Below are 27,939 nucleotides of genomic sequence, written 5' to 3'. Positions count from 1 at the left end.
CCATTTGTGCTTCGGTTATATGTGTTTCTTGGTATTTATGGTCAGTCTCAGAGTCTTAGGACCATTTTCCTCTCAGATGAACTGGATGCTGCGTTTGCTACATCAAACTGTTTGAACAAATCAGGAAAACAGCAAAGACAAAAAAGTTTGAATTTGATTGATGCCATTATTTTTCTTCTTCCATGTTTGGATCCTTCTGTTTGCACTTACTGTGCAGTCAGTCAGGGGGCTTCTCCAGGCTGGAGTTACTGATAGTAACCATTGAAATAACTATAGCCACAACGCAGTGTGTGAACAGTGTCTCAGAGTAAGTCTATCAGGTGTGAGGTCTGAACACTCAAGCTTGGACAAATGCCACTGAAAAACACCTCTGTCAGTTTCTCCTCAGACTGCAGGAGGAAAATCATTCCTGAACAGGTTACAGCCTGCCCTGATCCAAACTACACAAGGTTTGGAGCTGACCTCACCTGCATGTTAAACGCAGGTAGGCTGATGGTCTGATACTACAGAGAAAACTATTACAGCAATAAAAATGAGTCATTTAATTGGCCTGAACACCTTAATAACCCAGCACATGGGGCGGCCGAGACTCACTCACCAAGACTGACAGGAGGAACAATCTCCGCCCTCTGCACATGCCCCGCCTCATATAAGTCAACCTGTTTCCACAGAGATCTGTGGTGATTTATGTAATAGTTTTCATTGTTGTTGTTTTTTTTGTTTGTTTCAAAGAGTTGACAGCGATGAACGAACATCAGACACAATCAGAAGCTGAGAAGTGAAGTCGCTGTTTTTTTCTCTACAGGTGACAATGAGCAGAAAGGTAGGGACGGCTCTCCTCTGTGTGTGTGTGTGTGTGTGTGTGTGTGTGTGTGTGTGTGTGTGTGTGAGAGAGAATTCGGTCTTTGTGGTAAATCTTAATACCAGCTCATTAAACCATTAAATATAATGAAATTACTTTGAAATGCAATGAGAAAAAGCTTCAGATTTTTGTGTAACTCTCACAGAAACTTGAACCTGAAGCCTGTGAAACAAAAATGTATTTATTTCTACTGAAACACAGAAAATAAAACTGTGGTTAGGACTTATTCTTTTATACAAACAGAATATATTTCAAGTTACACAGAGCTCAAACTGACTAAGATAAGAAAAGGTTACTGAAACCTTACTGAGGCCCACACAAGTGTCTGAGTGTTTGTGGGTGAGATACTGAACTTGAAATCTTCCATCAGAGAGAGAGTGTGTGTGTGTGTGAACGTGTTAAAGACTGAACACTAAAATGTTTTCAGGTGATACAGAAAAAGAAATAAACTGCTGGGATTAAAAATTGTGTGAATAATGAGATTTAAAATTCCATCACATGTACTGACAATCAGCATCACACATGAGATATGTCATTTGATTAAAAAAAAACTTAATTTAATTTAATCTTGGTTTCTCTGAAACATTTTGTATATTTTAAATAATCCGAATGTTACACAGAGTTTATTGGTCATTTCACATAAATCATAATGCACAGAAAATAATTGGGTTGGATGGTTGGTTGGTTGATCAGCTTTGTGATTTGGGGGAGTTTTTTAAATGTCCGTCTACTAATGGTAACTGTTTTCACATTTTAAACTATTCAGATTTAGTAGACTCTTCCTGTTTATTAATCACATTAGAAAGTTAAGAAATAATAGATAATCAATAATAATAATCACTGTAAACCAGCCAAAGTAAAACTAGGTCTTTGGTAAATGTGATCTAGGAGCTTGTATGCACCAGGTCCAAGCAGTTATGGTGTTATTTTTATGCCACTATTCGGAGCGCACGTGAAAAACATTTGAGCGCACGTTAAAAAAAAATTTGCAGGTGCAAGTGTTGCATTTTGAGGAGAAATTTATTTTGAGCGAAGAAAAGCTAAATTTGAGTGAACAAAATTCATTGCTGTGTGCAAAAAATGTATTTCAGTGTTTGCTATTATCCACACATACACAATAGCAGCGCCTCTCGCTCAGTTTTTGTATTTGCGCTTGCATACAATGTGTTGCTTGCACTCTCAACATTTCTGCCTGTGCACGTTCAACTCTTTCTGTACACTGTTATATTTGTGCCACAAAACCAGCCAATCAGTTGTTTTGGTCTCCAATCAGCTCAAAATGACGAAATGCAATATTCCAGAATCCATTTCGTCCAAAACTCAAACGAGGCAGTGGCAGAAAAACACAGAGTGGCGGAGTTTGAAATATTACTCTTTCTGGGTCACAAAATAAACTTTTAAGATATTTTCATGCGAGAATGGTGCTGTGTAAACTTCAAATATCTGCTCGATTTATCAAGACATCACATATTTGCATAAGTGCTCTCTAAGTGCTCTAACATTTTGTTAGAGCACTTATGCTCTAACATTTTGTTAGAGCACTTATAGCGGTGTACAGAAAGAGTTGAGCGCGCACAGGCAGAAATGTTGAGAGTGCAAGCAACACATTGCGAGCAAGCGCAAATACAAAAACTGAGTGAGAGGCGCTGCTATTGTGTATGTGTGGATAATAGCAAACACTGAAATACATTTTTTTGCACACAGCAATGAATTTTGTTCACTCAAATTTAGCTTTTCTTCACTCAAATAAATTTCTCCTCAAAATGCAACACTTGCACCTGCAAATTTTTTTTTTTTTTTTTTTTATGTGCGCTCAGAATAGTGGCACAAAAATAACGCCATAAGCAGTCCCCTCTTCAGTGCAACAGTGAGGAAATAAAGCTGTTGTGTAAGACGGTTTGGGTTTTGGCACTGATTAAATAATGTAATGCGCTTTTGTTTTTGTTTTTGCTTTTCATCTTTCATTTTGTTTCATGGGAAGATGTTATGCAGTTTGACCTGTTAGGTTGATGCTCTGAGTTCTTCAGAATCACAACCAGTCAAACAGGATCCATTTGTAAGCTTAATGCTGTATGTCAGAATAGAGGTGAGAATTTAAGGGTGCAAGACTGAATGACAATAGACACTGACATTTATGTGATGTGATGGATTTGCATACATAATGACAGTCATGACATCAAACACTGTGAAACAGGGACAGTTTCAAACATTTAGATATTTCTAGAGTGTTGATTCTTTGACTGGTAATTCTCATTTAGCTCATGGATATCACAATCCCTGAATACATCTGTTTATTGCAGCAATGGACTGTGACTTTTACAGGAAGGCAAGCAAATGTGACACTTTGTTTAACTGGCAATAATTCAATAATGCAACGTATTCTATAAAAACATGTTTGTATGTACTCTGCTTAACAAATTTAATAGAGCACCACCCAGTATAAGGTTTGTGCCACATCTGCTCTAAATGATCAGTACAGGTAATTACTAAATCATTTATATTTCTTTAATGGTTAATCCAGCAGTATGTGCAAGCAAGCTCTTTAATGGAAATTATATTTTTTTTGCTAAAAGTTGATTTTTCAACTGTTTTACAAATAAAAGCAGAAAAAAAGAAGGAAATGATTACTTTTGGATTAAGATCAAGATCCAGACGTTTGTGATATATATACACAATGCAAAACACAGTACTGCCTGTGGGAAACTGAGGGAAATTTAAAACTGGTGGCTAAGGGTAGGCGTAAATTTAGTAAAATTATAATTCCCATTGGCAGTAATGACACCAGTTACGTCAATCCGAGGTCACTAAAATCAATATTGAATTGGTGCGGTGGCCTTTATAGATAATTGGGAAACTTTCTGGAGGAAACGTGGTTTTGTTAGGAGAGACTGCATCCATTCCACTTTGGATGGAGAAGCTCTCATTTCTAGAAATCTGGCCAAATTTATTAAGCCCCACAAAATGTTAGCAACATCCCACAAGAACCCAAAGAGGAGAGTCCTAGCCACTAGCCCTGCCAGTGTAGCAGAAATGACGACGGATGATGATGGCAGCAGCAGCCGTTCTTCTCTGCGTGAGTAGCTTAATGTTGTTTGTGTGTAATTTACGTTGAGTAAGCTAACCACGTTATTACATTAATGCATGTAAGTGAACTAGCAAACATCATCATAGCTACATGCGGCTGTCTTCTTGTTTGATGGCAGATACTCCCTTCACCCTGGCCAAAAAGGCTAAAATGACCAAAGAAAAAGTGGAAAACAGTTAAACATGAGAGGTTTTTGGACAAAGTTTGTGTTTTTTCCATTTTTTAAGCACTGCTTCCGCAAAGAGTGATACCATATATGCCCTATAGCTGCAGAAAAGGCTAACATTGTTATCTTTTTTACAAAAAACATAGCTGAACATGAGAGGTTTTTGGACCAATTTTGTGTTCTCCATTCTTTAAGCACCAGTTTGAGCACCGTTTAAGCACCGGCACCGTTTCAAAAGTACCGATTTGGCACCGGTATCGGATAAAACCTAAACGATACCCATCCCTAATGCTGAAGATATCTACCTATTCGGAACCATGATAACAGGGTTCTTGCTGATCGGAGCTGGCTTGGCCCTGGCTTATCGGAGAATTAAAAAAGCGGAACCGGCTGTTTATACACCCCCCAAGGCTGCCCGCTGGGATTGAAACGATGGGAGGAGGCGCGACTTCTCAGAACGGCCTCATTGAGAGCAGCATGGTTAAGACCTTGGAGATGCTTACAGCTGCTGTGAATACTCAGAACACCTCTGAGCGTATATTGGATTACATCAAGGAGAGGCCTGCTCAGAATAACACCTTTGAGCGAAAGTTGGATTACATCGTGGAACAGCTCACTGCAGTTGTGAGTTCTCAGAATCGGTTCTCTGAGCAAAAGAATGACAACACCACGGAACGCAAGTTTGATAACGTCATGGGGAAGCTCGCGGTTCTCCAATGGGAGATTGAGAGACCAGTGTCGGAGTGTTAAAGAACAGCTTTGAAATTTTCATGAGTTGTTGCAAAAGAAAAATACCATCATAATCTGGCTACCCCTTCGGCACCAGCAGTGGGCTCAAGGCTGTAGCTGAACAAAAACTCCCTGATAACGACTGTGTTGAGTCTGTTCCTTCCCATTCCATGCAAGGCCACCTGGGTTGGCTGGAAGACTGTTTACTTAGCCTGGCAGGGCGAAGGACACTGTCTCAGCTGAACTATGGACACGCACACACATACATATACTGATACTGATAAGCACTCACTGACGCATCACCCTCCCTACCCCGGATCCAACGCCACCTCCAACGCTTACCTCCCTTCTGATGTGGACATCGGGTCAGCTGGAGGCGCAGTCGAAGATTGCAGCGGTCCCAGATCACATGTACACACTGGAACACTTTCCCATGTTGCTTTTCTGTGTTTATTGTACTATGGTGTGTTGATATCTGTGCATTCCTGTATTATCCTTTTGTGTTGCACATTTTGATGTTTTTTTCCTCGCTACCTAGCCTGACCTGTCTCCCCAATGTGATGTTTGTGTATTGTATGTACGGTCGGCAAGGTCTGTCATCTCTCATCATCATCTCTAATCACACTTTAGATCTTGTTTTAACATATGGCATAGAAGCTGAACATTTAGCAATGTTTCCTGAAAATCCTCTCTCCTCTTATTATTTCCTGATAACATTTAAATTTACAATAATCGATTACACAGCAGTGGAGAGTAGACTTCATCACAGTAGATGTCTTTCTGAAAGTGCTGTAACTAAGTTTAAGAATATAATGCACCCACTGTTAGCATCTTCTATGCCCTGTACCAATATAGAGCAGAGCAGCTACCTGAACGCTACTCCAACAGAGGCTGTTTATCTTGTTAATAATTTAGCCTCCTCACTACGTATGACTCAAATCAGAAGTACTTGACTTCCTGGTATAATTCTCAAATGTACAATTTAAAAGATCATCCTTCAGTCTGGAAATATTATGTCTGAGCATCCGGTGTGTTTGTGGAGTGGACCCAATTGTAGACATGAAACGGAATCTTAACAAAAAATGGGCTGTTTACTTGGCCGAAAAACATGAATATAAAAAAGGGCAAAATGGACGCGGACAAAACAAAAAACCTAAACTGGGAAAAGCTAGACTGTGTAAACTATGAAAAACAACACATTAGCATGATTCTGAGCAGGAGTACAAGAGTAACTCTGACAAAAAAAAAAAAAAAAAACTGTGAACATGAATCTTGATATAACTTGAACAGAATTATGAGGTACCCAGAATCTGACCTGACATGGACGGAGGAAAACAGAAGCACCAACAACAAACACAGGGAGACAGAGGACCTAAATACACAGGAGGGTAATGAGGGAAGTGGAAATACCTGCGGAGACACAGCTGACACAAATAATCATGACACCAAAGGGAAAAGTAAAACTAAGCACATTAAACATAGAAACAAGACTTTCAAAATAAAACAGAAAACCTGGAGAGACATGAACTGGAACACAGAAGTTTGAGACAAGAGACAAAGAGAGGCAGCGAGAGAGGGAGAGGGACACAGAGGAGAGAGACACAAGAGGAACCTACATAGACGAGGAGAGAACACATGACACATAGGAAAAGACTCAAACACCGAAACATAGGAGAAACATAAACTAGACTAAACTCAACTAAATCCTAACTAATAATAACCACACAAGAACTTAACATATTTCCAATATAACCAAAGGAATCAAAAAATACAAAATAAACTTAAAACGCTGGGTCACAGACAAAGCCCCTAACAGGAAATAGTTTGTTGCTCGGTAAAAAATTCCTCCTTTATGGAGCACTTTTTTGCTAGAACATCTTACTATTCATCGCTGATTGAAGAAAATAAGATCCAGCCTAGGTTTCTCTTCAGCACTGTAGCCAGCCTGACAAAAAGTCAGAGTGAAAAGAAAATTACTCATAATCATTTCACAGACATAACATTATCTATAGCTACTTTCAGTACCACTGATATTCCTTTTCTCCAATTGATCTTTCTGAGTTAACTTCAGTAATTACTTCCTCCAAACCATCAACGTGTCTTTTAGACCCCATTCCTATAAGACTGCTCAAAGAAGTCCTACCATTGATTAATGCTTCAGTCTTAAATATGATCAATCTATGTCTAATAATCGGCTATGTACCACGCTGGCAGTAGTTAAACCATTACTTAAAAAGCCATCTCTAGACCCAGTGGTCTTAGCTAATTAAAGGCCAGTCTCTAGCCTTCCTTTCATCTCAAAAATTCTTGAAATAGTTTCAGTCAGATTTCAGAGCCCATCACAGTACAGAAACTGCTTTAGTGAAGATTCTAAAGGATGTTTTTATGGCCTCTGACAGTGGAATCATCTCTGTGCTTATCCTGGTAGACCTCAGTGCAGCGTTCAATATGGTTGGCCATATAATAAATACTGTTGACTGCTATTAGAGCGAGTAGAGCATGCTGTAGGTATTACAGGTACTACGCTGCAGTAGTTTGTATCATATCTATCTAATAGACTCCAATTTGATCATGTAAATGGAGAGTCCTCTTCACACACTAAGGTTAATTATGGAGTTCAACAGGGTTGAGTGCTAGGATCCATTCTGTTTACACTATACATGCATAGCATACATTTTCACTGCTATGCAGATGACACCCAACTTGATCTATCCATGAAGCCAGATAACTCACACCAATTAGTTAAACTGCATCAGTGTCTTAAAGACATAAAGACCTGGGTGGCCTCTAACTTTCTACTTCTAAATTAAGATAAAACGAGGTTATTGCACTAGGCCCTGAAAATCTTAGATATATGGTATCTAACCAGATTTTTACTCTGGATGGCATTACCTTAGCCTCCAGTAGCACTGTGAGGAAACTTGGAGTCATTTTTGACCAGGATATGTCCTTCAATGCACATATTAAACAAATATGTAGGACTGCTTTCTTCCATTTATGCAATATCTCTAAAATTAGAAATATCCTGTCTCAGTGACACTGAAAAACTAGTTCATGCATTTATTACTTCTAGGTTGGACTACTAAAAAGAATGTCTGACTATGAAATGCACGATTTATTAAAAGAAACTGCTTTGGCTATAATGTCATTGACAAACACAGAGGGAGAAGTATTCCTCTGTATTTGAGTTAAAAAGAGATTATGTTCAAATGAATGTTCATTTGAAAATGAGCTAATGATAAAGTTGATTAATGACGTCAATTTGGATAAACTGAATGAAACATGAAGTATATTCAGAATCAGAATACTTTATTAATTCTGATTCTGATATTACAATTCAATTACATATGAATATACTATACTATGTTTCATTCAGTTTATCCAATTTAACTTCATCATTCATCAACTTTATCATTAGCTCATTTTCAAATGAACATTCATTTTAACATAATCTCTTTTGTGATGAAATTATTAACATTTCTATGTTAAGTACAACATAGAAAAGAAGAACATGTATTGAAGTGAAAATTTAAAGTTGAAACGTTTGAAACTTTTCTTTAAACCATGTACATGGAAAAGTCAGACAGATAGAGGATGATAAGGTGCAGCTGGAAATCGGGTGATTTAATGTGATGATCTGATATCACCCGTGGGATCAACTGCTGCCCAAACTTTGAACCTGCAAATCACCTTGAACCTGCCAAAAAAAAAAAAAAAAAAAAAAAAAAAAAAAAAAAAATCACCATTTTTTGGCTTTTTCTGTTCTCATTTTTGCCATGTTAGATCGTAGATTCAAGAAGATTTGGATTTTCAATGTTTTCCTGCTGGCTTACAACTTCCAAGAATTTCCTCTGATTCCCTTTTGGGTAAAACCTTCAGAAGATTTGGAATTCCACTGTATTCCTGGGAGATTGAATTTCCAGTGGATTGACAGAGGGTTTCTTCTAATATTTGACAACATAGCAAGTCCAAGTTAGGATTTCTGATTCATGGTGGAAAGAATCTGTGCTAAACCCTCACTCTCCTTCTTTAGATATCTGCAGGTTTGGCATCACACATTTGTTTCTGAAGTATTTCTGCTGGTCCTTCCTTGTGACACCTGAGAGTTTCCTTTTCTTGTCCCCTTTAAAAGGGACAACAAGTTTATAGTCAACTTTTATTTTGTAATTTTTATGGAGTCCTGATGCTACTTACCTTTAGTTTGAACAAAGTAGTAATATAAAAAAGAATAATTACAGCTGCAGTGAATCACCCCAGCAATTATAGAACTGTTTCAGACGTGCGATTTTCTTTGATTTTGGCAGGGAAACATGATGTCAAATTCAACACGTGAAGAGCTGCTCCTGAGAGCACTGAAAGATCTGGGAGACAACGAGTTAAAAGAGTTCAAGTGGTACCTGCAAAAGTCTGACGTCCTGGAACGCTTCCCAATAATCCCAAAGAGCAGACTAGATAAGGCAGACAGGCCAGACACAGTGGATCAGATGCTGCAAACATACTGTGAAAACGTGCTTGAGGTCACCAAAAAGGTTTTGAGGAAGCTAGATAGGAATGACCTTGTGCAGATTTTAATTGACCCAAATGCAGAACCTGAAGCAGGTAAGTCATTGAATGATTAACACTCATATGAGAATGATTCCTGGTATGAGGTGCACTTTGTGATGACCATAATTCAGACAGAAAATGTATCTTATTACATTTTCAGTTTGTTATGAACCATGGCATAGAAATGGACTTGATAATTTCAGATGCTGTTCTTTACCTTAATACACAGATGGTAGATCTGAGACGATAGCAAGAAATGGCAATAGTGGGTTTGCGAGGTGAAAAGAATAATAAAGAATAGGACCTATTAATTGCTTTGATATGAAATGTACTTACCACACTCATGGACATGACAGTTATATTTTAATGTTGATGAACAAAACCGCTACAGAAATTTGGGTAATTACTGTTTTTTGCTAAGAACCTGTCCTTGCCATCCTAACCATATTCTGCTTATTTTCCATTGACAACTATCACAATTACATAAATGTACCCTATTTTTTCACAACTGACATTTACTCACATCTACTCTTACCATTTCACTGTTTATTTAGAGGGTTTTGCTGAGTTCCAGAAAAACCTCAAATCCAACCTGATGAAAAAGTTTCAGGAATCAGCTGAAAAACTTAAAAAAGGAGGTAAATCTAAGCTTCAAAATGAGACCTACACAGAGGTCTGCTTCAAAATAGAAAACAGCCAAGAGGTCAACAAGGAACATGAGATCAGACTAATTGAAAAAGCACACAGGAAACCAGACAGACCAGAAACAAGACTTCGATGTGAAGACATCTTCAAAGCTTCACCCATTAAAGACAAACCAATCAGAACAGTGCTGACAAAGGGAGTGGCTGGCATTGGGAAAACAGTCTCAACACAGAAGTTCACTCTGGACTGGGCTGAAGACAAAGCCAACCAGGACATCCACTTAACATTTCTATTCACTTTCAGAGAGGTGAATGTACTGGAAGACAAAAAGTTCAGTTTGGTGGAACTTGTGAATCATTTTTTTACTAAAAACAAAGAAGCAGGAATCTGCAGCTTTGAAGGGTTTAAGGTTGTGTTCATCTTTGATGGTCTGGATGAGTGTCGGTTTCCTCTGGACTTCCACAAAACTGCGATCCTGACTGATGCTACAGAATCCACCTCAGTCAGTGTGCTGCTGACAAATCTCATCCGGGGGGATCTGCTTCCCTCTGCTCGCCTTTGGATAACCACACGGCCTGCAGCAGCCAATCAGATCCCTTCTGAGTATGTAAACATTGTGACAGAAGTTATGGGGTTCACTGATGCTCAAAAACTAGACTACTTCAGAAAGAAATTCAGAGATGAGAAGCTTATTGGCAGAATGATCTCTCATATCAAAACTTCACAGAGCTTAAACATCATGTGCCACATTCCAGTCTTCTGCTGCATCACTGCTACAGTTCTGGAGGATATGTTGAAAACTAAAGATAAAGATGAGCTGCCCAAGACCCTGACTGAGATGTACATCCACCTTTTGATATCTCAAGCCAAAGTTAAGAAGGTCAAGCATCAGGGAGGAACTGATGCTGATCCACAGTGGAATCAAGCAAGTAAGGAGATGATTCTGTCTTTGGGAAAACTGGCTTTTGAGCAGCTACAGAAAGCCAACCTGATCTTTTATGAATCAGACTTGAAAGACTGTGGCATCAATGTCACAAGTGCCTCAGTATATGCAGGACTTTTTACAGAGATATTTAAAGAGGAGAGAGTGTTGCGCCAGGACAAAGTGTTTTCTTTTATCCACCTGAGTGTTCAGGAGTTTCTGGCTGCTCTGTATGTCCATATGACCTTTTTCAGCTCTGGACTCAATCTGCTGGACGAACTCCAACAATCATCCTGGATTTCTAGATTTTCAAAAAGTAAATCTAATCTCCACCAGAGGGCCGTGGACAAGGCCTTACAGAGCCCAAATGGACACCTGGACTTGTTCCTCCGTTTCCTTCTGGGTCTTTCACTGGAGACCAATCAGATTCTCTTACAAGGCCTACTGAGAAAGACAGGAAGTAGCTCACAGGAAACAGTCCAGTACATCAAGGAAAGGCTTGATGATGGTCTCCCTTCTGAGAAAAGCATCAATTTGTTTCACTGTTTGAATGAAGTGAATGATCATTCTCTATTGGAGGACATCCAAAAGTCATTGAGTTCAGGAAATCTTTACACGAATGATCTATTTCCATCTCAGTGGTCAGCTCTAGTCTTCATATTATTATCATCAGAAAATCTGGATGTCTTTGACCTGAAGAAATATTCAGCTTCAGAGGAGGTTCTTCTGAAGCTACTGCCTGTGGTTAAAGCCTCCAACAAAGCTTTGTAAGTGCTGTGATATCTATTAAAAGTCATTGGTTAGCTACTATTGATACTCATATGATGATTTTAAAATATGTTTTCAATGGTTTTCTCTGTTGTTGTTTAATTTTGCAGGTTGAGTTCTTGTAACCTGTCAGAGAAAAGTGTAAAAATTCTGTCTCCAGTGCTCAGCTCCCAGTCCTCTTGTCTGAGAGAGCTGGACCTGAGCAGTAACAACCTGGAAGATTCAGGAGTGAAGATGCTTTCTACCATACTGGAGGGTCCACATTGTCAACTGGAAACTCTCAGGTCAGGAATGTTAGTGTTGGCTGATGCTCGTCTATGTTTCGCGGCATATTTTATTCTTAGTCTTGGTAAATTTAATTACTATTCAAATTTCTTCTTGATTGCAACATACAGTGTTGCATACATGTCTTAATTTCTCTTTGGTTTTGTGGGCTATTGTTTTAGTTTTAGTTTAGTTTTTTAGTATTAGTTAAATATTTGAGATCATCAAACACATTTTTATATCAGACAAAGCTAAAAAGATCTGCAGGTTTTTAAATGCTAATTGAATTTATTAAGGTAAAAAAAAAAACTATCCAGACTTAACTGGCCTTATGGGAAAAAGTGTCAATCTGTAGTTGATGTTGATTTGCATCAATTCTGTCTGTCTTTTTGTGCTAATTTAAAAATCATTGTTATTTTAACATGTCTAATGGTTTGTTTATAAACAGGCTGATTGGCTGTAACTTGTCATGGAGAAGCTGTGAAACTCTTTCTACAGTTATCAGCACACAGTCCTTAAATCTAAAAGAACTGGATGTGAGCAACAATGACCTGCAGGATTCAGGAGTACAACTTTTATCTGCTGGACTGGAGAGTAATCACTGTGTACTTCAAATTCTTAGGTCAGGACTCCACAGTTTCCTCATTTATAAATGATGAAGTGACATTACATATTACTTTATGATTTTTATCATCAAATTGGACAACTTTCATGTAGTTTTATTTCATTTCTTTGATTGATTTGATTTATTAATAATGTAACTGGACTTACTTGTGGAGTACAGTGGTATACAAAGGTACTATCTGCTATCTTTTTCATTTTCTTATTTGTGTCATTTTCAAATATCTGTTACCTAAATTTGTAAGGAAGTTTGTAACTTCAGAAAAAAATAACTGACTCAATTTCAGGCTATCAGGCTGTCAAGTCACAGAACAAGGCTGTGCTGCTCTGGCCTCAGCTCTGAGTTCAAACCCTTCCCATCTGAGAGAATTGGACCTGAGCTACAATCATCCAGGAGACCAAGGCGTGACTCTCCTTTCTTTTGGCCTGAAGGATAGACAATGCCAATTGGAAACACTCAGGTACGAACAGAAAATTAGCAGCCTACTAATTACTAATTAAAATACTTTTGAATATTAATCATATAATTAAACCTCTGAGGTTTCACTCAATATTGGTGATGACTTCTTGCTCCAAATGCTGCCCTTATATTTTGGAGATAAGTAAACAGGATTTATTTTGAAAAAATATAAATAGTTATTTAAACATGTCAGTGCATCATGGGTAATATGCTTTGGCAAAAAGGAAAGTTTTAAGCCTAATCTTAAAAGTAGAGAAAGTGTCTACCTCCTGAATCCAAACTGGAAGCTGGTTCCACAGAATAGGGGCCTGAAACCTGAATGCTCTGCCTCCCATTCTACTTTTAAATACTCTAGGAACAAGAAGTAAGATCTTGTATGTGAAGAGAAGGATTTTAAATACAATTCTTGATTTAACAGAAAGCCAACGAAGAGAGGGAGTATGAGAGAAATATGGTCTCTCTTTCTAGAGGCCATAAGAAGATCATTTGTAGCCTTCACTAATACAAACAAAAATGAGATAACACGGAGTATGGAATACAATGAATTTTAATATTGAACTTTAATACTACTACTACCACCACCACCACCACCACCACCACCAACAATAATAATAATCAACAAATATATAAAATATAGAAGCAACATTGAAATTAAAGCTGCAAGCAGCGTTATGAGGGCCCTCACACCCCAGCGCATCGAGCCATGCCCACCACCTACACCAAGCATTTCCGATCTGATGTCACATTGATGGAATTCATGCGTAGAACCACCAGCTAAAATTTCATTTCGTTCAATGATAATTATAGTTATCCCACTGGGTGGCGCTCTAACCATTACTGATAAATTGCTTGTCAAATATTTCCGAGCTTGACTCTTGACTCATGCCTGTGAAATTTGGGAGAGATTGGATATTGTGTTTTTGAGTGACAGCAGATTACTGCTTTTTGGTGAGTGATTGAAACTCCACGTGCCGCCATGACCACCCCGTTTCCCCAAACGTAAAAAGCTTCGCAATTTAACATCACAAAGGTCTTTAGATTCCCTGCACTGGAGATCATCTCGATCTGATTAAAATTCCTTGGAGGAGTTTGTCAAAGTACGAGGCCTGAAAAGAGGGGAAAATGTCGCCAAAATTACACATTAATTTTAAAATGGCTGACTTCACATGGCTGATCACATAACAAGAAAGTCTTCATCACATTGGAGGTGTGGGCCAAATTTCAAGAGTTCTTGAGCTTTCTAAGCCCCTCAAATGTCCAAGCATTTCACTACATATCGTACTGTGTATGACTGTGTACGTGACAAATAAAATAAAATTTGAATTTGAAATGCCACTTCATCTTTCATGGTGAACCACCTTGCCACCAGGGTGCGCCATTAAGTTTAAACTCACAATTGTCTCACTGAAGCATCATGAGGGACTGATGTTAATATTCACCGCTTTTGAGGTGGACCTGATGAACCTGTGAAAACCAGTATATAGGGATGGGTATCGAAACCCGGTTCTTGTTGAGAACCGGTTCCCACTGTTTCAATTCCTTGGAATTGTTTGCCATTTTTGCAAACGATTCCCTTATCAATTCTAGTCGCCCCGAATGACATCACCACATTGCGGAGTGTCATTTACTAAGTGGCTCAAACGCTCAAAAGTTTGGTTATACTTTACGAGAACGGTTAGATAGTAGATATTTCATTTAAGGGAGGAAACACTACGAATATGCAAAAGCATTTGCTCACAAAACACGCGATGACCTTAAATGAATGTCGTGTTTTTAATTCTGCTCCGGACTCATGAATCTCAACCCAGCAGCAGCGGTAACGTTTGTATGTCCTCTCCCGTTAATTCGGCAGGTAAATAATCAACTAACAGTGCATATTATGTTAGCGCGATCTGCCTTATTACAAAACCTGCCATTACTGTGCGCTGCATTTAGGTGACCATGATGAGAGAGACAGACAGAAGCTGTGTCCCAAAACGTCGGCTGCATCCTCCGGAGGACCTGGCCTTCGCAGTCTACGTGGGCTCAGTGTTGCCAACTTAGCGACTTTGTCGCTATATTTAGCGAGTTTTCAGACCCCCTTAGCGACTTTTTTTCTAAAAAAGCGACAAATCTGGTGACTTTTTCTGTTATTATTGGAGACTTATTTATGACGACTTTTTGACGTGAAAACGCTCTTTTCACGCTCTTACTCTCAACAAGCAGCGGTGCTGCCTTGGACACCTCGCCCGTGCCAAAGCACTCCCAGGCGGAGTATAGTCCTCCCCCAGCTGCTATCAGGGCAGGAGACATTCACACCTGTGCGTCCCAACTGCAAATGAATTGCGCATGAGCGAAGCCGCTGCTCCCGCACTGACTGTAACGCAGTCATGCTGTTTTGTGGATCACAAGGTTTAAAACTACTTATAAACACACACACTCACACACAAAGTAACTCCACCAGAGTGCCAATTTCGGGTCACTTTTGCTGGTCCAGGCCCGGATAAAGGAGCAGGGTTGGAATTGTGACATTAAAAAACAATAATTGCTAAAAGAAATTTAATTTGTAGTTCTAAATAAATTCTAACTAGGATGTTTTTTACTCACTTTATGTGTCTTCCACGATGTTATTTCTCTCTCCAACAACGTAGGTTACAATTACATTAGCATGACCAATTATGCAAATTAGGCGATGACATCATTTGGCGACTTCTAGCAACTTTTAGGACAGCCAATAGCGATTTTCCTTACTGAGGAGTTGGCAACACTGCGTGGGCTGGGTCCTTCGAAGACTGAGAAGGCCGGAAGTGTGAGGCTGTGAAACGGAACGGTCTAGCCTTCAGATTTGCGTCACCGCTGTCTCGGTGGAGTTTAATAAACTTGGCCGTCTGCTCGTTGCTATCTAAAATATAACAGGACACTGGCGTAAATTCTCGACCGTCTGACACTTCTGTTTAATCAGTTTTCTGTTTGATGTTTATTCAGCTGTGTGAAAATCCCGGAGGAACACACCAGATAGATTAATAACATTTTATTTTATTTAATCTAATAATCTAATAACTTTGATCTCAGCCAAAACGATTTACTCCGGAACAAATAAAACACTGAAAAAAAGACAAACAATTACATTTTTAAGTTATCCGAGTGACTTATATATCATGTTTAACCTGAGTAGCGAAAGAGCTGGGATCTGAAAACGACGAAGCCACGATTCCGCTGCTCTCTCCGGCTCGAGTGACCACTGAACCCCCCGCTTGCTATCCAGTGGGTGGCTAACAGACGTCTCTAAAAACGTCGGCGCACTTTTGCAAATATGCAATGTCTTGATAAACCAAGCAGATATTCAAAATTTACACAGCTTCTTTCTCGCCTGAAAATATGTTAAAAGTTTATTTTGTGACCCAGAAAGATTAATAAGAGTAATTTTAAAACTTAGTAGCGGCTGCCATTATTGGCAGCTGAAATTTGGCTGGGCCGCGCTATGAATTCTGGGATATGGTGGGCCATGAAGGATACACCCGACCCATCCTTCAAATTCGGAAGAAATGAAGGACGCATTTGTCGGCCACATTTGAAGGAGTCGATGAATTGGTTGGCTCAGATGCTGGCAGTTCTCGCTGCAGTCTACCGTTAGCGTCTCCTTTCAGGCCAGTATATACGAATGTCACCGAGCAGTGTCTAAGTTTGTGGTAAAAGGCTTGCACCCATTTGCCACAGCAGATGCCCTCGATTTTCGGTAAGTGAATGTGTTTAATTGTAGGCAGGGAAATTACTGGATATTCTTGTGTAATTGCTACAGAATAATTTATGTTACACTTTGTTATTGCTACAGAAGAATATTTATTTTATTATTTTACATTTACAATTTTTTTTCCTGGGGACCCCGTGACACCCCATTGAAGAACGATAGGCTGGATCTCTTAAGGATCTCTTAAGATCTCACTGTTGGGTTTGTAAGGCCATGTTACTCCTAAATTTCTATCTTGTTCAAAGAGAAGATATAAAACAAAGTTCTAAGCTAATTGACCTTAGTGTTCTCCTTTTTAAAAAATAAAGAATCGATAAGAGAATCGATAAAGAATCGAATCGTTAAACAGAATCGAAAATGGAATCGGAATCTTGAAAATTTTATCAATACCCATCCCTACCAGTATATCAAAGTATAAGACATGACATTTCCTGTTCCCACTAGGTGGTGCTCTGTGTATTCCTAACAATGGGCATATCAATCTATTCAGGGCAGGTCTGTCATCATGCCTGTAATGTCTGGTACTGATCAGACTGGATTTCTTTGAGTTATACTAATTTGTTTCTTCATGGCGAGACATCAGTGTTCGCCATGCTGCTGGGGTCACACCCTTTCCTGAAGATGCACACATTTCAATGTATTGCCAACTCCTTAAGGCTTTCCTGGAGAAATATGAGGCTGCACACGTCACCCACCACAAAATCAGTATATCAAAGTATAAAACAGGACATTTCCTGTTCCCACTAGGTGGGGCTCTCCCTGATGTCAAATATGGCTATTGAAATATGTTCAGGGGTGAAGCCTTATCATATGTGTGTACTTCGGTCAAGATTGGACAATGTATGACAGAATGAGAGAGGCAGTAAGATTTTCATGGCGAATCATCGAAATTCACTGTGGCGCCACGGCCATACGATTTCCCAAAAACTCAAAAGCTCCGCAATTTCACATGGCCCAGGTGTGTAGTTGATACTGACCAAATATGAAGCTTATACAATCAAATCCCAAGGAGGAGTTCGCAAAAGTACAAGCCCTGGAAATGGCAAAATGGGAGCCAAAATATCACCTTCAATCCAAAATGGCGGACTTCCTGTTGGGTTTGCATCAATGGGCCCACTGACTTTTTTGTTTGTGTCAGCATGATACACATGTGGGCCAAATTTGATTCATGTAGCTTAAACTGTGTGTTCGTAGGACTGCATTTAACAACGCATAGGTGGCGCTCCAGAGCCATTTTCCAATGCTCATATGTAAAACCATAAAAATACAAAATTTTTCACCAGACCTGACACGTGTGCAAAATTTCAAGAGTTTTTGAGCATGTTAAAGCCCTCAAAAGGCATTTGTTTTGCCTGAATAATAATAAGAAACGTAACAGATACAATGGTATGGAATGCCAGGACTGCCATAATGAATTAATTAAATACACCATTAAATAATTAATTAAATGTGGCAATAATTAATTAAAATTGGAATTAATTAATTAAATAAATAGTTATGACACATGTAATTAATTAATTATTTATGTATGACACATGTAATTAATTAATTATTTATGTATTTCACATTTAATTAATTAATTATTGACACATTTAATTAATTAATTATTGACACATTTAATTAATTATTTTTGTATTTCACATTTTAATTAATTATTGAAACATTTAATTAATTATTGACACATTTAATTAATTATTTAATGATATATTTATTTATTTCATTTTGGCAGTCCTGGCGCCTGGCTCTCATCATGAAATAATTTTATCTGTCAGCCTCACCCATCAAACTCAGGGGGCAGGGTTAACGCTGCTCATGCAGCTTCTCTAACATTTGATTGGTTGCCGTGCAAAGTAAGTCAAAACAGGTCGATCCTAGATAATTGATTGCTTGTGTAGACTTGGGGCAGCCAGGTATCCCAGAATGCAGATCAAATCACAGGCAGCAATGGTGGTGGTGTAGCTTTAAAATACCTCGTTTTTCTGTCACCAGCTACACTTTTAACAGTGTTTTAGCCGCGAATGTCGCGACGTATGTCTGGTCAGGTTGTCAACATAGAACATGTTTGCAAAAGTGCTCAGATGTTTTCAGAGATTTCACTAGCTCTGCTAACAATTAGCATGCAGAGCGCACCGAGGGGGTTACGTTAACCGGTTTGTTTACATTCCACTCTCCGTGTTCCACATGTTGCATTCGCAGATTCTCATTTTCACCGAACGATCGTCTCTTTCCGCCTGGTCTTGTGTCTCTGTGCTTCTGTAACATAAAGAACGAGCTGACATTTTTCTCACGAAACCAGCGATCAGCTCAACAGACCCTCAGTTTACCTGCATGCATCCTCCTCCTCCTCATCTGTCAGCTGTTTAACACCTGCTGCTAATTCAAGAAACACGCCTACGTTACCTGGTAATAGTCACAGTTTAACTGGGCAGCCGGTACTCGATATAAAGCAATGTCAGCGCATTTTTCTGCACAAGATAAGTAAATATAGTGTTTTCCCCGAGCGCAGAGCTGCTGGAGCTTGTTTCCTTACAGAGCACTTTATAGGCGAACAGCTTCATCAGCGGCTGATGTCCAATCACCGGCACACAGCTTTGAAACCTCAGCTGAGTTTTAGCTCTCAGTGGTTAAACGCTGGACTTCATTCACTCAGGTTCTGTCTGTCGGGTCACGTTTACTTCGCTGTTTTATTTACAACTGAGCAAATCGGTTTGGCTGAGGTTAAAGTTACGTTTCATAACTGCATAGTTTCACAGACGTTTAATGGTTCACTGGCACATGTGTTAGACTGAACTATCATCTAAATATCATCTGTTTTTTAATAGTTATTCAACTGTATTCTAAGCACCAGCTGTCTGTTAGAATGTGATTTTTTTCTCTCTCTCTGTTGGCAGACGTATAAAAATGCGCAGGAAAATCTGACGTGCATGGCAAACTTCACCGACAATATTTAGGGAGGAATAAACACACATCAAACATAAATGAACCATTTGCCTGTCTCCATAATTGAGAGCATTTTCTCTTCTTATGTCAACACTCTCTCCCTCTCTTTTTTTTTTTTGCTTTTTCGGTCATGTTATGTTTACCTGTCAAAGGCTTGTTACAAACTATGAAACACATCGTGCAGACTTCTGGATGTTAGAAGAAAACTAATACTGCTCATGAATGAGACTAAAGGCAGGAAGGTGTCCTTTAAAACTAAACATGTTAATAGGACCTCCCTATTTATATCATAGTTTATGATATAGCACGTGTATTTCAGTAATAGCCTGCTGAGGCCACTATACGTGCTGGCCTCATATCAAATGTGAAGGCAGACTGAGTCTATGTTTGACGTTTTTTATATCTAATCTTCCTTTTCAAACATTTAAACAGCAGCGAGTCTGCAGCTGAGGGAATACGAACTTAACATAACTCAAATTGTCGGAACAGGTTTGCTCTGTATAACTGTTATTCTAATCTTCTGCTGTGTATCTTACACTTTTCTTTATGCTGTATATTTTCACGTCTCTGGAATAGTTGGAAGTTAGATAGTCAGCTGGGAAACTTTGTGTTAACTCATGGAGCTGAGGATATCGTGGATATGCTGACCTCGCTGCGTGGTGTACAGAGCGAGGTCAGCATGATTAATATTCACAATAAAAATATTAGCCGAACATCATGAAGTCTGTATGTGTTTCATAGTGTCGAACAACCTTTGTACAGTTAAAGCCAGCAGTTACTACATGACGGAAACACCAACGTTATCTCTTTTATGCGTTTATACACAGGTCACGCTGATTACTGAACAAAAACCCAAAGATCAGATGTTAAACAGATTTATTTGCTCTCTCTCCTCCTTAAACATGTTTTTAATGTTAGTTATAATTCAGAATTGGCGACTGAAACATGTAGGACACATAAGAATAGGGCTGAACGATATATCGCATTTGCGATAATATCGCGACATGATCAAGTGCAATTTTCTAACCGCAAAGGCTGCGATTATACTCTGGACATGTCCAAATTCATGGGCTGCATCCTCCTGAGGCCGCATTTGTAGACCGATTACGTCACAGCGACGCGCCGAAGGCTGTCCAAATTACTACCATATCCCAGAATTCATAGCGCGGCCCAGCCAAACTCCAGTTTCCAGCAATGGCGGCCGCTACTAAGTTTTAAAATTACTCATACTAATCTTTCTGGGTCACAAAATAAACTTTTAACATATTTTCAGGTGAGAAAGTAGTTGTGTAAACATCAAATATCTGCTCGGTTTATCAAGATATCCCATATTTGCAAAAGTGCTTCGACGTTTTCAGAGGCGTCTGCTACCCACCAGCTCGACAGCTAGCCGGGAGCTCGAGGGTTACTGATGCGGCCGAGAACGGCGCAACTCCCGGCACATCATTTTCAGATCACCGCGGAGTTTCGCTGCTCGGGTTAAACGTAATATATAAGTCACTTAGATAACCTAAAAATGTTATTGTTGGGCTTTTTTCAGTGTTTTGTTTGTTCGTGAGTAAATCGGTTTGGCTGAGATTAAAGTTATTAGATTAGATTAGATAAAATAAAACTTTATTAATCCCCCGGGTGGGTTCCTCCTTGGTTTTCACACAGCTGACTAAACGTCAAACAGAAAACTTATTAAACAGAAGTATGAGACAGTCGAGAATTTACACCAGTGTCTGGTTATATTTTAGATAGCAAGAAGCAGACGGCCAAGTTTATTAAACTCCACCGAGACAGCGGTGACGCTAATCAGAACTAGCCTTCTGATTAGCTAATCAGAAGGCTAGACCGTCCAATTTCACGCCTTTAAATTTTAAAGGCGTGTTTGTGTGTGTGTTTATACAATTGCTATTATGTTTGCACTTTATGTGTAATGTTACTGACTGCAGAGATCAGTAAGATGTGTGTATTTTTTATTTATTAGTTTTATTTATTTAATATTATTTTTTAATTGAAAGACTGTCTAGTAGTTCACAGATGTCGAAAAACTGAGTGTGGTAAAGCCACTGATTTTTTTTATGTATATTTCTGCAATCTGCACATTGTACTGACTTTCATTTTAATGTTTACACCAGTTCCTTGTCAGCACTTTATGCTCAGATGTTTGTAAGCTAAAAATAAACTATTGTGTATGTTCAAATATACTGTTGTGATTGAAGAAGTTAAATAAAAATGTCAGTCATCAATTCATGCATCACCTCATGTTATCATAACAGAGGTCTGTCTTCCAGGAAAGAACAGTTTAAAATTAATGTAATATAGTATTGGCCATACTATATGATGTATTGCTTGTCTTTGTTTAATAATACAGAAGACAAAGACCTTAAAAAATAATCGCATATCGCATCGCAATCGCAATATTGGGGCAAAAAAAAAAAAAAAAATCGCAATTAGATTATTTTCCATAATCGTTCAGCCCTACATAAGAACATCAGGAAATAAAACACCGATAAATATAACCTCAGTAAAAGAAGTCAGCGGGGGTTACTACAGCTGTGTACCGGGGCCTGCGCTTTGTCGGTGGGATTGCTTGCGAGGCGAACGGGTCTATCCCACGCTTTGCCGTGAGACTGGGCAGACATCTCCGAAATCATCGAAGCACTTTTGCAAAGAGGCTGTATCTTGACAAACCGACCAGACACATGAAGATTAAACCACTACATTCTCGGCTAAAAAAAAAAAAATATTAAAACGGTATTTGGTGACACACAAACAGGGTTTTTCAAAACTCAGTTCTGTTAGCTTCCACATGCCGGTTGTTGTGTGCTAGAAACAATGGCCACCAGGCCAAAGCAATGGTTTTGACTCGATCAGCGTTAACCCCGCCCCCTAAGTTTGATGGGTGAGGCTGACAGATAAAATTATTTCAAGATGAGAGCCAGGCGCCAGGACTGCCAAAATGAAATAAATAAATATATCATTAAATAATTAATTAAATGTGTCAATAATTAATTAAATGTGTCAATAATTAATTAAAATGTGAAATACATAAATAATTAATTAAATGTGTCAATAATTAATTAATTACATGTGTCAATAATTAATTAATTAAAATGTGAAATACATAAATAATTAATTAAATGTGTCAATAATTAATTAATTACATGTGTCATAACTATTTATTTAATTAATTAATTCCAATTTTAATTAAATATTGCCACATTTAATTAATTATTTAATGGTGTATTTAATTAATTCATTATGGCAGTCCTGGCGTTCCATAAATGGGGCCCTAAATAATAAATTATTATTAAAAACTCAACAGTAGAAATAAATAAATGAGAAAATAAATTATTTTTCGACTTTTCCTCCCTCAGGTTGGACCATTGTGGAGAACAGCGACTGAAACCTGGTCTGAGGAAGTGTAAGAAACATTCATATATTAAAATTTCAATTTTCCTATGATGTAAAGAGGAACTAATCTGCAAAAACCAGCTTTGCAGTATTAGGGTCATGACCTCCTTCATCGTTTAGTCATGGTCAATAGTCTGTTAGGATTCATTTCAGCTAATTGGAGTCCGTAAACTGGATATTTTGGCTATGTTTGTGCCTTTTGCAGCATTTTTAATGCAATTATCTGACAAATAATATGGCGGCTGTGTGGTTAGTTTTACTAACTCACTGTTCAAGTAGTATGAGCTCCAGTTTTGATGAATGAATTTCTAGAATTGTAATTTCACATATCACCAAATAGCAGATGTCTGTGTCAGTGTAAATGGTAAATGGACTGGTTCTTAAACAGTGCTTTTCTACCCTATCTTTCCCACATATTCTATGCTCTTTCTATGTAAGTCCTATCTAACATTCACACATATTCTTACTCTGATCGGTCAACTTGGGGTTAGTATCTTGCCCAAGGGTATTTGCCACCAGTGTTGGGAAGGTTACTTTTAAAATGTATTCCATTACAGAATACAGAATACATGCCCCAAAATGTATTCTGTAACCTATTCTGTTACGTTACTCAATGACAGTAACATATTCTGAATACTTTGGATTACTTAATATATTGTGGCGAGTTCAGACAAGGAGGAGACGGAGGTATCGTTTGGTCTTGCTTCCCGTGAGCTAGCCAGGGAGCACAGCCGTTTATTACATTTGCAGAAGAACACACTGCCACTAGCTAACTGCTCAGCGCGGCAACCACAACACACATAGGGCGCCCTCTGACCCCGGAAGGACACACCGGTCGTGTCCAAATTCATGGGCTGCATTCTCCTGAGGACCCGGCCTTCGCGGTCTACGAGGGCCGGGTCCTCAGAAGATCGGGTAGGCCGGAAGTAAACGGCCGTGAAATTGGATGGTCTAGCCTTCTGATTAGCGTCACCGCTGTCTCGGTGGAGTTTAATAAACTCAGCCGTCTGCTCCTTGCTGTCTAAAATATAACAGGACACTGGAGTAAACTCTCGGCCATCTCACACTTCTGTTTAATCAGTTTTCTGTTTGACGTTTAGTCAGCTGTGTAAAAACCAAGGAGGAACCCACCCGGGGGATTAATAAAGTTTTATTTTATCTAATCTAATAACTTTAATCTCAGCCAAACCGATTTACTCACGAACAAACAAAACACTGAAAAAAGCCCAACAATAACATTTTTAGGTTGTCTAAGTGACTTATATATTACGTTTGTCACGGCCGGGCGGGTTACACACAGTAATTCGGCGTGCCCGTGTGGCGTGCTGGCTAGACCCAAGCGCGGCGAAGGCTAGCGGTGGGTTTGGAGCAGGCACGCAGTTATTCTAGTAACGATCAGTGCACGAAGCGTGGCTTCGGAACGGTCGTTACCGACAGAGAGCGAGCGGAGCCGGGAAGAGAAAAAGGATTGAAGGGATAATCACTCACGGTTGCTGAATCAGGCGGAGACTGACGTCGGCAGAGTTTCGGAGCTCCTGACACGAAGAGAATGATGTCTGAGCGGCGAACAGGTGGGTGGCGTCTCTCTTTTAACCCCGGCCCCGTGATCAGCTGATCACAGCTGATCACCGGCTGACAACGTTTAACCCGAGCAGCGAAAGTCCGCGGTGATCTGAAAATGATGTGCCGGGAGTTGTGCCATTCTCGGCCGCATCAGTAACCCTCGAGCTCCCGGCTAGCTATCGAGCTGGTGGGTAGCAGACGTCTCCAAAAACGTCGAAGCACTTTAGCAAAGATGCGATATCTTGATAAACCGAGCAGATATTTGATGTTTACACAGCTACTTTCTCGCCTGAAAATATGTTAAAAGTTTATTTCGTGACCCAGAAAGATTAATAAGAGTAATTTTTAAAACTTAGTAGCGGCCGCCATTAGCCCCAAGAGCACCTGGAGCTTGGCTGGGCCACGCTATGAATTCTGGGATATGGTGGGCCACGAAGGACACACCCGACCCATCCTTCAAATTCGGAAAAAGGAGCACGCATTTGTCGGCTGCATTCGGAGGGGTCTACGAATTTGGACAGCCTTCGGCGCGTCGCTGTGACGTAATCGGTCTACAAATGCGGCCTCAGGAGAATGCAGCCCATGAATTTGGACACGACAACCGTCGCAGCGAGAGGGCGTCACCCGTCACCATGGCAACATACACAAAACATAACTGTACAAGCAGAACCCCGAACAGCCCTGACCCGCTACAATATTATCATGCTTTTTACAACAACGTGAATGTACTATTGCTGTGTGATTTATTACTATTACTGAAGGTCCGCGACTCCGAACTGTAGTAAAGGGACCTCTGACTAATGCTGGGCTCACACTGTGCGATTTTTGGCCCATTTTGAGCCGATTTTTGAGTCGTGCGATCGTTTTGGCGATCGGCCCGATTTTGGCCTTCATCGTGCGTCGTGCATCGTGTAGTATACGTGGGGTAACGAGAAGCGATTGACACCTCACGACCAGCTCCCGATCATCAATCGCTTGGTCGTGAGGGTGTCACCGCAGTTTGCCACACTGCGCACGCGCAAACACAAATGTCAGCGAAAAAGACGGCGTAGCAAGGCAGTGCAGCGTGTGATCTGGACACAAGCGATGGAGGCACAACCTGTAGAACCATCCGAGCCCTTTCGATGTGGCCTCACAAAATTATCACGACCACAACAACCGTGAAAATAGTTGGATCGACACTGCTGCTCAATCACAGCTGCCTGACCAATGTTTTTCATTAGCAATTTAGCAAAGTTGATGGTGGTGGTGTGTCTGTGTGAGTGAAAGACGGAGAGGGAGAGCGAGCGACAGAATTTCTGTTATAACCTTCATTTTTATGGACGCACAGTGTGAGCACTCAGGTCGCATCAGAGCATCGGGCCGTATAGTGTGAGACCCTGCATCGTGACCTATGAACTTCTAACCCCTGCGAGTCAACCGTACAGTTTGAGCAGGAGCTGAATCGCGCGACTGAAAAAATCGCACAGTGTAAGCCCAGCATAATACGGCGGGGTCCCTGTCGGCTGGTAGCCGAAAAATAGCTCTACTTTGTTGTGTGGGTCAACTTTTCTTGCGACAGACAGAGAGAGGCGTTGAAAGGCTGCTCCAACGGAACTTGTTGTTTTCGGAGGAAAACACGAACACAGTGTACAGTCGAGTCTTAATAGCTTACTTACAACTGGGCTCGTCAGGCACTCTTCTTGGCTGCAGTGGTTATTATTATATTTACATGCTTCCAGCTCCCGTTTTTGCTCGATGACTGCTCGTACCTTTCCACTCCCCTTTTTCTCCCTCCTAGCGCTCACAGACACATAACGTGTATGGCAGTCCATTCTCCCAGCAGCACGGACTACACTGAACATGATGCTACATTCTTTAGAGCTATGCTTGTAGCATTCTGCCTGTTAGCTTAGCACAACAACAACAACAACGAAAAGGCGCTCTCTCACCCAGGAAACACACAGTCGCAGAGAGAGAGAGCGTCGCCCTGTAACCATGGCAACCGTAACGCTGCCGCCTGGAACAAAAGAACGTAGCTGTCAAACAAAACCCAAACAGTCCTGACCCGCGACAAAATGAAACAGGAAAGTACCCCAGTGTATTCCATTTATTTCAACAAAGTAACTGTATTCTGAATACCACCTTTTTAAACGGTAACTGTAACGGAATACAGTTACTCATATTTTGTATTCTAAATACGTAACGGCGGTACATGTATTCCGTTACTCCCCAACACTGTTTGCCACACAGACTGGAGCAGATGGGTATCGAACCACCTTCAAATGTGGTCACTCATACCTCCAAAAAACAAAAAATATTTGTTTTGTGAGTCTGTGGTTGGATGATAGAATAATACTTTGTGCTGTTGTTTCTTTCAGATTTCTGTGGGCTTGAACTGGATCCAAATACAGCGCACAGAAACCTCAAACTGTCTGACGACAACAAGAAGGTGACTGTGGTGAAAGAGGAACAGCCCTATCCAAATCATCCAGAGAGGTTTGACTACTGCTGCTGGCAGGTGCTGTGTAAAAATGGTCTGACTGGTCGTTGTTACTGGGAGGTGGAGAGGGAAGGGCAAGTTGTCATAGCAGTGACGTACAAAAGAATCAGCAGGAAAGGGAACAGTGCGGACTGCAGGCTCGGGTGGAATGACCAGTGCTGGAGTCTAATCTGCACTCAAGAGAAATATTCTTTTTGGCACAACAAGAGAGAACATGTTGTCTATCTTCCCTATGGTGCTACTCTACCTAAAAGAATAGCAGTGTATGTGGACTGTCCTGCTGGTACTGTGTCCTTCTACCGAGTCTGCTCGGAAAAACTGTCCCTCCTGCACACCTTCCACACCACATTCACCGAACCAGTCTACCCTGCCTTTGGGTTCGGGTTTGGGTTCTGGTCATATGAGTCCACTGCATCTCTGTGTGAGTTGTAGGAGAGAGTCTGCTCCTGACTGCAAACTACTGCTGATGGTGGTTTTCACTCTGCACACCACAGACTATAAACCAAAGGACCATGTAGCAGTTACCCTCCTACTGATTCTGCATAACAGAGAGGTGGTCACCAGACGTTTGGTGGTGAATGAATGAATGTCCTACCAAAGAACTGAAAATAATGTAATCCTTTTTTTTTTTTTTTTTTTTACCCCATGGTCATAAATGCATGACATGTATGACAGTATTGGAAGGGGCTGTGAATACAAACTTGCCAGCAGTTGACAGACATGTATGGTGTTATTTTTGTGCCACTATTCTGAGCGCA

At 40.0% G+C, this 27,939-nt stretch overlaps 1 protein-coding gene across 2 annotated transcripts; it reads left to right on the top strand.

The window, feature by feature from the left end:
* Nucleotides 1-739: 739 nt before the first annotated feature.
* On the top strand, nt 740-27,939 carry LOC146692646 (NACHT, LRR and PYD domains-containing protein 3-like). 2 transcript variants are annotated; one of them, XM_085432758.1, is made up of 8 exons: nt 740-823; nt 9,147-9,441; nt 9,942-11,721; nt 11,833-12,006; nt 12,435-12,608; nt 12,895-13,068; nt 23,100-23,146; nt 27,060-27,939. In XM_085432758.1, the coding sequence occupies exons 1-8, from the start codon at nt 812-814 to the stop codon at nt 27,611-27,613; spliced, it is 3,210 nt and encodes a 1,069-aa protein (XP_085288884.1). In that variant the 5' UTR covers nt 740-811; the 3' UTR covers nt 27,614-27,939. The 2 variants fall into 2 exon arrangements, with proteins under 2 accessions (XP_085288884.1, XP_085288883.1); XM_085432757.1 differs by lacking the exon at nt 740-823 and adding an exon at nt 4,145-8,885.

Source organism: Copadichromis virginalis, linkage group LG15 (assembly GCF_057382275.1).
Source record: "Copadichromis virginalis isolate Kocher_CV1m ecotype Utaka linkage group LG15, C_Virginalis_male_GT1.1, whole genome shotgun sequence".
NCBI classification, from domain to species: Eukaryota; Metazoa; Chordata; class Actinopteri; order Cichliformes; family Cichlidae; genus Copadichromis; species Copadichromis virginalis.
Note: the sequence above shows the minus strand (reverse complement) of the source record. Positions and strands in the feature narration are given on the sequence as shown.